At 31.9% G+C, this 12381-nt stretch overlaps 1 protein-coding gene across 1 annotated transcript in view; it reads right to left on the bottom strand.

Moving 5' to 3' along the window:
* Positions 1–575: 575 nt before the first annotated feature.
* The window catches only part of LOC111055403, a 273287-nt gene continuing 261481 nt past the window's right edge, over positions 576–12381 (bottom strand). The window contains exons 29-30 of the mRNA XM_039429382.1: positions 6848–6957; positions 576–2624 (exon numbers count right to left, since the gene is read on the bottom strand). Of these exons, the coding sequence (XP_039285316.1) occupies positions 2342–2624; positions 6848–6957 (393 nt within the window). The 3' untranslated portion in view covers positions 576–2341. The remainder of the gene's footprint in view (positions 2625–6847; positions 6958–12381) is intronic.

Raw genomic sequence — 12381 nt, 5'->3', positions numbered from 1 at the left:
TTTCGATACCCAAACTACCAGGGTCGCATAGCACGCTATATAGCAGTTGATGGAGTATTACTCCACGCAATGAGAGTAAATGTCGATACTTGAAAAAAACGATCGATAAGTGCTTCAGATAACGATGGATCGATCAAATAATGATCGATCAAGCTTAGTGAAGCTTTTTTCAAACTACCGCAGGGCCTCATTAAATAGTAGCATCCGATAAATAATAAATAGCCCAGGCAACGGATGTTCAAAAGGTTGGAAAAAGTTTATTATTAGTCCCAGGACTAAAATAATGTAGGAATTCAATTAATGTTGCAGTTGAAAGACCTTATATTATTAGACTTTATTATTGTTTGATAATAATTTATAGCTGCTGGCATTATAGCTGGGGGTGTGCTGCAAGGAAAATGTTTTTTTTTTCACAACCAAGACAGGGCGATTATATTTTTGCAAATTTTTATCACAGCATTTATTTTTAATTTCAAATAAATTAGAAAATGATAATGATTTGATTGTATGGGAAGAAATGCTTTGACGAACTTCAATGTCTTATTCTTTGAATTAATAATGCTTCTTGTTTGTATATGGAATATGTGGCTCACCAATAATCATGTAAGCTATTACTTATGTTTATACATACCTCTATCACGAAGAGAAAAACATAGTTCTTTATAGAAGAACTGGTATTGTTATATGAACATTTGTTCATTGTGTTCACTTTCTCTTCTATAGGTATATACAGCAAACCAATCATTTCGACTGATATTGATTCAAAATATTGATTGTCTCAACTTCCCTTCTAAGGAACACAAAGTGCATTCTAAAATCGGAGGGGCATGAACTAGAATAGAAGGACAGACTTATTTATCTATTTATTATCATTAATAAATAAATAAGGACAGATTAGGAAGAGGCAAATACAAAAATATCTATCAATATTGAGCACAGAGTGCTTCTGACTGTAGTTGCTTATACAATCTGGGTTGTAATATTTGAAATAATATTGAATCAATATTGAAATACTATTTTTATTCTCAGATTGAAAGGCTCTCTCAGTTGCTCAAAATCCCATTGAATTTCAACCGTGGTTGAATGCAATAAAAATCAATCAGAGACCACTTTTTCAAAAAAGCCTTCTATGATTGGTTCTCGTACGTCGTGACATTTTTTTCAATCTTGATTGAAATTTGACAGACTTTTGTGTAACCGGGCGTAAGCCTACTATCATTCAGTATGAAGTATATCATAATATTCAATCAACCAGTGCTGGCTGCCTACCTATTCAATGTGTCTAGAAATAAAAGTAATACAACTATTGAATCAATATCAAGCTATTATCACTCAGATTGTTATACAAAAAGTGAGTGTTTCAAAAAGGAGTTACCTATTTGGATGATACATGAACTTTTAATCTAGAAAACATGCAGAGTTCTCTGAGTAGTTGTGAAGGTGATATTGTGGTACGGTAGTTATCTTTACTGAATAAAACGACTATAGCTATTCTTTGGACAACATCTAGTCTTTTTATTCAGTATATTATACTGTATCTAGTTTTCCTTTTTCACAGATCAGCTCTGCTATCGATCAACAGTATCAATATGATATCTGTATCAGTATTAGCTCTGTATCTTTTAAAAAAGACATAAAACATTTGTCTTTTCTGGATCAATTCAGTTCTATACGGTATATTATTTGAACTCTGTATTCAGTCCTGATATCGATCTATATTATAGTTGAATATCAATAGATTATATCGATATTAAAATCTTAGATATAACTCTGTATCTTTTTTGAATGAATTTGGCTCTGTATATTATTCCAGCTTTGTATAATTCCTGTAATGTATTCAGCTCTGCTTTCGATATATACATGATATCTGTATCAAATCAGCTCTGTATCTTTAATGCAAGATACATGTATCAAGATAGGTGCACCTATCTGTCTTTCCTGGATGAATTCAGCTCTATATAATATTTCTGCTCTGAATTCAGCTCTCTGTATCATTTCTGAATGAGCTTCTATGTCCCATTCAAATAATTCATTTATGAACCACTCTACTGTGTAGAACACATTTCAATATTACAATTCAATCATGATGTCCATTAAGCTCTGAATCCAGCTCCGATCTGAATTCAGCTCTGTATCATTTCCGAATTATACTCCATGTTTCATCCAATATAACAAATATATTGATTGAATCGTTTTGTTCATTCAGCTCTGTATAATTTCTGCTCTGTATCCAGCTCCGCTCCTAATTTAGCTCTGTATCAATTCTGAATGAATTTCCATGTACCATCTAAATAGGTGACTCCTTCATGAGCCACTCTACTGTTGAACAGATTTTAATAATTTAATCAGTATGTCCGCTTCCAGTGATGGTGACCCGCTTCCAGCTGCGTTCCTCTGGCGGCAGAAGCGGCTCATCGCTGACAGTCGCGCGGTTGCGGGTGAGCCGCGACAGGCGACTGCTACCGCTACCGCTGTGCGGCTGGCGGTTTGCGGCGGAACCGCCGTGCGACTGACGGTTTGCCGCGGAACCGGCGCTGGAGTTGGCCGACATCAAAAGCGGAGTAGTTACTGACGACTGTTCCAGTTCTTTTTTCTTCAGGCTTTGTTCTAGTCGTCTCAGGAACCTGTGGAATGATGAATTGATGTAATTTGTGCATCAATTAGAATAGAGCTAATTCATTGATATTTTATTCTCCATTTATCTCATCAAATTGATATGTTCAATTTTTCAATTCAATTTTATTAATTCATTTCACACACACACATTATATAGTCCAGGCAATGAATGCTAAAAAAGGATATAGAGGGAAATGTTTGGAAGACAATCTTTGACCCCGCAGTTCTGTTTAAGGTAGTAAGGAGATAAACATATCAAAAGTCCCCACCTCTACCCGCTGTGCTAAGAGGGTGGGGGTGGTTTGAAGGTACCATTTTTTGGTTTCTCGCATAAAACTCAGAAACTATGCATCTTAAGGACTTGACTGTCATATAATAAATTGAAGCTTACATAATTTCCTACAATATTCATTCAACAACTTTTTTTTAACTCCTCTAAGTTTCGAGATATCCGCTCTTGAAGGTGTGACATTTTTGAAAAAAACACATTTGCCACCAATTTTTTTATATTTTTGCTCTTATAACTTTTCAAAAATCCATGGGAGAAATCCATGCTGATCATGAGCTTAGCATTAAATTTTCTCCAATTTGATGTATAATTTCTACTTTCACGAATTTTCCTATACCTTTTTCAGCAGCTTTAGTGTTGAGTATGAAATCTCCATTTTTGCAACAATAGAACAATTGACAAAGGAATTTGAAGGGAATGTTTTAAACACAATTTTTGACTTTGCAGCTTTGTTGAGACTAGTTGGGAGAAGAACATATCAAAAGTCCCTATTCCTAACTCATGTCCTAATAAGTGGTTTAAAAGTTGCATTTTTCAGCGTTTTGCTTCCACGCTCATATCTTGAGAAAAATGCGTTCAACCGACATAACTAGCGATTCAAAAATGAAGCTTGAGAAATTCTCTACACTTTTTGTTCAGTGGAATTTTGTGATATTCCCAACAGTTCCCGAGATATTCGCTCTTGAAGGTGTATACTTGTTGAAATAACTGGTTTTTATCCAATGTTTTGCTCTTACAGGGCTTATAACTCTCCAACAATGCATCATAAGAACTGATGCTTATCTTGGGTTACATCAACAACAATACAAAATAAAACAAAATAAAGAGAAAGTGGTGCAAAAAAGGTGGAGGATTGAAGGGTTTTCCAACTATGGTTATCTATGTACTAGGAAAACCTTGAGAAGGTGAAAAAGGTAACAGGAGAAGTAAATAGAAAGAAATGGAAGGATGGGATGGGGGAAGAAAAATGAGGAAAAGGATGAAAAATAGGACCAGGTGATGAAAAAACAGATTTGAAGTACTAGATGATTGTACAAAGGAATGCAGAATAAGCAAGCACACAAGTCAGAAGAGTACCGTACACTTTGCGAACGCATCTCATAGATAGAAGAAGTAATTGCATTTGATCCAGGTGTTAATAACCTGTTTCAATTTTTTAGTTATTTTTGTACATTTACGTTAATCCAAAGTATATTATCTTCATATAAATTGATAAAACAATATAAAAATCTTGAAGCACCCTTTCATTTTAAAAAACTTTAAAATATATAGTTCAACTAAAAATAGAAGGGTGCTTCAAGAGTTTTATATTGTTTTAATAATTTAACTTTCCGGTAGTCGCGCCCTAATCAATCACACGAGCAGTCGCATGTTGTACTTTTTACAACATCCAATGTTCCAAGTGTTATGTACTCTGATCACTGTCATAACATATTAATTAATTGTATAATTACTTTTTCCATCTTCTTTGACTATTTTATGCATATGAACATTTGGAGATTATCATTTCATAGCCCAATAAGGTACATCAAGCAAAGCCATCAATTCTGTGTTATTGGTTCGTTTACAGTCCCCGTATACAGTCTTTCCCTATCTTATGCACTGTCGCGACTAAATGGCACCTAAAGACTGAACCATTGCTCGGTTGATACTGCAACTCAGTGGAGTGATGGGGAGAAAGTTTTGGAATGCATAGGTGACTCATTCACTGAAATCACCCCATCCAGTAGTTGAGTGCAGCAAAAAACTGACACAGTTGTACTTTTTACAACAGCGTGACTGCCGGAAGGTTAAAAAGTAGCCCATGTGAATGAAGTGTTTTTATCTTTATATAATATAACATCTATTTATGTCACTAACGACTAGCTCTTTCTCCTTCAGGCTTTGCTCTATACTCGTTTCTGAAACCTCTTAAATAATAAAATGGCAATCATGTAACTCTGTTTCTAGTTGAGACACTGTGTATCTCTGTAAATATTTTTAGAAACGAAACACTCACTTTTTGTAAAGAGATGAGGTATGCATTTCACTCATGAGGAGGAGTTCCATTAGCCTGTTATTGCCTCCTTAGGAGTGAAATGCCTCATTTCATCACAAAAAATAAGTGTTTTAAAAATATTTACAAAGATACACAGTGTCTAAACTACAAAAAAAATTATCATAAATATAGTATTCAGTTATGGAAAACAACATCGAAAATCTTATAATCGAAAATAATCTTATTTCATAGTTTTCTACTGTAAATTAGTGAAGAATGTTATTCAGCTAAGCTCTGTTTCACTCAGACACTTTTACACCTGATCAAAGAAAGTACTTAAAATTCATGATCCAAATATCCTATATTATATTATTTCATGAAGTTCACACTAGATACAGAGATGTTGTGGGATTTCTCCAAATCAAGGTGAAATTAATATGGTTTTGTCAGTTTTACATATTATAATTTATTCTAACCAAACTTATTTTGATGATCAGGGCATCATCTTCAGTGGTATTTTTCTAGTTAAGCTCGGACAAAATCCTATTTGTCTCACCTTTTTCCTTCAGGCTACTCTTAAATATAAATCAAAATTATTAATCTAAGAACCCTTTTAAAATTGTTCAATCACGACATGTTTCAGCTATATAATGACATTATCAAGTGATTGGAAAATAAATCAAATCAATTATTATTTCTTGAAATCACTATTTATTTTCCAAATACTTGATAATTGCATTATATAGCCGAAAAATGTTGTGATTGAACAATATTTTAAAAGGGTACTTTTAATTTTAATTTTTATCATATTGTGTTTCGTCATGGAAAACAACATCGAAAATTATGTATCTATGTATCCAGTTATTATTCCTTAATTCTCAACTGTCAATTAGTACGGTAGAAAATGTTATTCAGCTTAGCTCTGTTCCACTCAGACACTCTCACCTATTGAAATTCATGATCCAATTATCTTTATTAGTTCATGAAGTTCAAACTAGACACGGAGATGTTGTTGAATCTCTACAAATCTGTGAAATTAATATGGTTTTGTCAGTTTTACAAGTAATTTATTCTAACCAAATTTATTTTACAGATTGAATTGAAATAAGTTAATTGAGATTTTTGTTAAATAATAATTATACAAATTTATTTTGATACTCAGTGCATCATCTTCAGTGATATTTTTTCTATTTAAGCTCTGACAAAATCGTATTTGTCTCACCTTATTACATGAGAGCGAATATTAAATGATATTCGAAATCCTGCATGGAGAAATAATATTGTAGCTCCATGAAAAATATAGTTTCAGTTGACATTCATTGAGATTTAGACAGTTGTGTCATCATTTGTTATAAAATACCGTGATCTATCCGTGATGTGGATAGAGGTACATTGAATATTATTTTACGAGGCTTATTTTCTCTTTATATCACAATGATTTATTTTATGCTGTGAGAATTCATCTTTATATAAGCTGTTTTGAAAGGAAATGTTTGAAAATATATCCCAGAAAACAAATACAATATTGATTTCTAATTTCTAATTTGTGTTTCCTACAGGCTACCCTGAGGGGGGGACACTTGAATATAACTATATAATAAAATATTAATATAGTAATGTAAATATAATATAATGAAGAATATTATACAGGGTTGGGCAGGTAGGTATGGATGATTTGAAATAACACACTCATTTTTAAAAGAAACTCAAAATGTATTTTTTACTTTGTACCTTGGATGTTGCCATTATAAAAATTGAAGAGGAGAAAATTGAAACATTGATTATGTACTAAAAATAACATCTAGTAGAGGCTGTCTATTTTGTCTATGAATAAACAAAAATAGTTTTCAGTTTCGTTTGAAAATGAGTGTGTAACTGTTATTTCAAATTATCCACATCTCCCTGCCCAATCCTATATATCTGATAACTTGAATCAAATGTCCAATTGAAATGATCTACCATACCTTATTTGATGACTGATAGTTCGTATTCGACTAATTTTCCTCGAGCTTTTCTGGTTTGAGTCAACAGAACAGCTCAATCCTGGTTCTGTTGACTGTTCTCCTGTTACGTCCTGCAAACATTCAAATCTCAATATTAATCAAGGGGCAGGAATTTGATTCTCAGTCGATATCTCTGATTATTGGGATAGAAACATGTATACAAATTTATTACCTACTTTTAGTATTAATTTCGTTACTCATTGTATCTCACAACTCTACAATAATGAATAATACGATAATGAATGGCCTCTCTCCACACTATTATTGAAATGCAGGAGAATCCTGAATCATGTATCCTTTTTATTTGAATTGAATTTGAATTTAATTTGATTTGTTTTATAACTGTGTAACGTAACTTTATAGTACCTACTGTGAACTTTAATATTCAGCTATTATTGTTACAATATTCACATCTTTCTGCACATATACACCCACTTTCACACAATATTCTTACACACAGACGTATAGTCATGTAGGGATATTCTTGTAATTGTAATACTGTACTATTAAAATTGTTGTAAAGTGAATTTTGAAGAAAAAAAAGTGTTTTCATTTGATTTCTTATCTACTCTACATAGATGTGCATTATACAGCTGTGATGATATTGATCATATGATCTATAATCATATGCTCTAGTTACTAGAAAAATCAATAATTATTGCATGTTTTATTCAAGTTGTCATTAATGTTTGATAAAGCCTTGTTAATACATCAAAAGGGTTCTCTTTCGTTTTAATTTAGTTGAACAGCAGAGGTGATATTAATAAATTGAATTAATTCAAGTATACATCACTATATCTCTTCTACTACCAAGCGGGGTGATTGGACTACTCTGACCCACACTCTGTCTATTTTGTTGTAGATAATGTTGATGTATTCCATTGAAACATTGAGTACCGTATTTGTTGAAAAATATACCTATATAATAGACTAATGCCCGGTTTCTCAGTCGCTCCATAAACTGTTTATCCATTCAATAACTTTATTGAATCGATAAACATGAGAAATGCGTTTCTAGAACGCTCCCTAAACTTATTGAATCCTTAAATCTCTCGATAAACACTATATGCCTGGTTTCTCAGTCGTTCCATAAGCTGTTTATCCATTCAATAACTTTATTGAATCGATAAACATGAGAAATGCGTTTCTAGAACGTTCCTTAAACTTGTTGAATCTATAAATCTATCGATAAACTATAGTGCCAAAATCCAGCCTATAAAATTTATGGAATGGATAAATTTCTCAAATTTTGGTGGCAATCAAAAAATTAAGTTAGAAAAATTAAATTACAAAATAAAATTAAATTAGTGTAGATCACCAGTATTTTAAAAACAAAACAGAATCAAGTTGCACTATATTTAGCATTTATAGCCCTCATTTGGTGTCAGCCATCTTGTTTTGGAGACATCAGCCAAAAGATGTCAGCACTGTAGGAAATTACCTCACAACAGAATTATAGATTTAATTGACATTCATTGAGATTTAGACAAATTGTGTCATTTGTTATAAGATAAATCCGTGATGTGGATAGATGTATTGAATATTATTTTACAAGGCTTGTTTTCTCTTTATATCACAATGATTTATCTTATGCTGTGAGACTTCATCTTTATATGCTGTTTTGAAAGGAAATGTTTGAAAATATATCTCAAAAAACAGAATAGAATATTGTTTCCTAATTTCAATTTGTGTTCCCTATAGGCTACCCTGAGTGGAGACACTTGGATATATTTATATAATAAAATATTAATATAGTAATGTAAATATAATATAATGAAGAATATTATACAGGGTTGGGCAGGGAGGTATGGATGATTTGAAATAACAGTTACACACTCATTTTTAAAAGAAACTCAAAATTTATTTTTTCTTTGTACCTTGGATGTTGCCATTATAAAAATTAAAGAGGAGAAAATTGAAACATTGATTATGTACGAAAAATAACATCTGGTAGAGGCTGTCCATTTTTGTCTATAGATAAACAAAAATTAGTTTTGAGTTTTTGTTTAAAAATGAGTGTGTTAACTGTTATTTCAAATCATCCATACCTCCCTGCCCAATCTGATAACTTGAATCAAATGTCTAATTGAAATGATCTACCATACCTTATTTGATGACTGATAGTTCGTATTCGACTAATTTTCCTCGAGCTTTTCTGGTTTGAGTCAACAGAACAGCTCAATCCTGGTTCAGTTGACTGTTCTCCTGTCACGTCCTGCAAACATTCAAATCTCAATATTAATCTAGGGCAGGAATTTGATTCTCAGTCGATATCTCTAATTATTGGGATAGGAACATGTCTAGAAATTCATTACCAACTTTAGAATGAATTTCGTTACTCATTGTATCTCACAACTCTACAATAATGAATAATACGATAATAAATAGCCTCTCTCCACACCTATTAAAATAGAGGAGAATCCTGGATAAAGTATCCTTCTTCTAAGATAAGATAAGATGGATATCAATTTATTCATAGATATCAATTGATTCTTACCGTGAATCTTTATAGTACCTACTGTGAACTTTAATATTCAGCTATTATTGTTACAATATTCACATCTTTCTGCACATATACACCCACATTTCACATAATATTCTCACACACAGACGTATAGTCATGTAGGGGTATTCTTGTAATTTTGTAATACTGTACTATTAAAATTGTTGTGAAGTGAATTTTAAAGAAAAATAAGTGTTTTCATTTGATTTTTAATCTACTCTACATAGATGTGCATTATACAGAGGTTATAATAATAAATTGAATTTATTCACGTATACCTACATCACTATATCTCTTCTACTACCAAGCGGGGTATAATTGGACTACCCTAACCCACACTCTGTCTATTTTGTTGTAGATAATGTTGATGTATTTTATTGGAATATATTGAGTACTTGTTAAAAAAATATCACTTTAGTTATTTTATCTCATAAAATCATTTCATTCCTCTTATTTTTGAAATTATTAGCAGATATATCCTGGGGGTAACTCTATTACCCCACTTGGTATACCATGTCATCCAATTTTTCAGTAAATTTCATAAGATATCAATTTTAAGTTCAATTTCTATTTTTTTGCTAAACCTGATTCATAATGATCACTTAAAATCTGAATTGGAGAAATTTGCTTCTCTATAACCATAATTTAATTATTTGACAACATTTCCCCTAAAACAATACCTATGATAGAAAGCTCAATTTTGTTGTCCTGTCATTTTTCGACTGAAAACATAATTTTCAACAAAATAAATTTATTTTTATAGCTCTTGTAGTGCAGATCGATGAATTAATGGGAAAAATATGAAATAATTATATTAAATAGAAATTTTGTTGGGGTAACCCAGTGACTCCACTTGGTATTTTGTGTATAGGAAAACGTTAGTACCTAGTAGAAGGGATATACAAATAATTCATAACTTCAATCACTTTAAGTTCAAATTTGACTTCCATGATGAGAAATACTGAAAAAGTTGTGGAAACTGCAATCGCTAGGTACTATTGACACAATTTGCTAAAGCAGTAGAATAATATCACAGGAGACGATGGACTACTAACAACAATTAAATATTTATTTTAGTCTTCTAGAAGAGTAATTAAAGCACACAGATATTGGAAAAGGAATAATTTCTGAAACAATAAAAATTAATATCATGAGGCTCTATCCATCTATTAGCCTACTCAACTTGAAAGGTTGCTGTAATAACACACTCAATTTTAATCACTGAGACTATTAGAACAACTGAAGTAACATAATGGACAAAACTACTTATACAATTCCGGTGATTCAATAAGTGAGAAAGATTGTAACATTTCAATGTAGCTGTGAGTTATACCAATAATTAATAAATATTGCTGAAAAATTTTATTTGAGATGAAAATAAAAATACAAATTTTCAAGTCTCTACAGCAATAATTATATTATTAGCTTATGGCTTTCAATGGTGGGGAGACCCAAGGGTAGTTCCACCTCGTCGCCGTATATAGTCCAATGATCTCATATGGGAAACCAGACACTATAATAAGGTTATAGTGAGTACAATATACTTTAAATTTATCCTACTGTTCACTTCGAAATGAAGTTTTTTTTATGTTAAAAAGTCCAAACATAATACAAAACCAAACAAAACACAAAATGTATTAAATATTATTAAAATTAAATTATATACAAAATCATTCTACAGCAATAGAACAAGTGAAAACTAGAACAAGTGAAGCGGTAAAACATGAAAATAATATCTTGTCGAAAATGTATGCTACTAATAGGGATGAAAGTGAGAAACAAAATTAGATAATTACACAGAACTCAAAATGAGATCCAATATCCTGCTGGTATAAAAAGTCAGTTCAAAGACTTTTTAGATTGCTCAACCATTGGGCAGTACAGGAAACTGTTGAAAATTGAAAAAGTATTAATTTTCAGTCATAAAATAATGAATAAATATACGGTACTTTTCCAAATCAAAACAGCCTATACTAGCTAGCATTCGATACGGTAACTGTTATTTTGAATTATCATGACCAAGATAGGATCGTGATTTGATCATGATGAAATTAACCATATTCACTTCAACGATAGTACACGAATCTGAAGACTCAATCAACAATATTTGATCCAGGTTTCTATTGATTTTAAGCTAGGCCTACTCATTGAAGTAATTCGATAACTCTTTACAAACGATATCGGGGACCGAGCTTCGCTCTGGAGTACAAAAGCATAGAAAATTTATCACGAAAGAAGAAATTATAATAATACCGTATGCATAGTTCATACAGGAATTTTCTATCTAATCACAGTGAATTGAGATTAATTCTCAGAGGAAAGCAAAAATTTCCCTCACAAAGGCGCGGTTGCACTAAAGCCGGTTAAATTTTAATCCTGAATAATTTCACGTGAACCAAATCAGAGAAGACCATTATTCAAAAAGATGGTTCTACTGGAATTAATCAGGATTAAAAATTACCCGGCTTTTTTGCAACCGGCACTAAGTACCTGATTGTATGATTACAAAAGTTCAACAGCTGATTAATAATTTTGACGCAGTCCCACACACATGAACTCGCTCACTCACTTCCATCATCAACAGACGACGAAATAATTATTATCAGCTGTTTTTCCAAGGATGAATAATAATTATCCTTTTAATGTCCTTCGGCGAGTTTTCCCAGGGATGAGACCTAGTGTAATCGAGTTTTTATACTATAAACCTACTATGTTCTGAATTTCGTGAGAATCGTTAGAGCCGTTTTCGAGAATACGAATTGTATTCTGTTTGTATTTGTAAAATACATACATATGAACAGAAATTGCTAGTTTAGTAGTATAGGATTGGAAATTGAAAAATCTAGAATTTCTAGTTTTTGTTACATCTTGATATCATCCTACTGAAATGCAGTGATAAGTTTAGCTCTAGCCTATAATGTTTGTGGAATTTTAAGATTGGTGCCATAACTTCATTCAGACTGGCTCATTAACTAAATTCGGGAGAAGAATG

Source organism: Nilaparvata lugens, chromosome 5 (assembly GCF_014356525.2).
Source record: "Nilaparvata lugens isolate BPH chromosome 5, ASM1435652v1, whole genome shotgun sequence".
Classification (NCBI taxonomy): Eukaryota; Metazoa; Arthropoda; class Insecta; order Hemiptera; family Delphacidae; genus Nilaparvata; species Nilaparvata lugens.
Note: the sequence above shows the minus strand (reverse complement) of the source record. Positions and strands in the feature narration are given on the sequence as shown.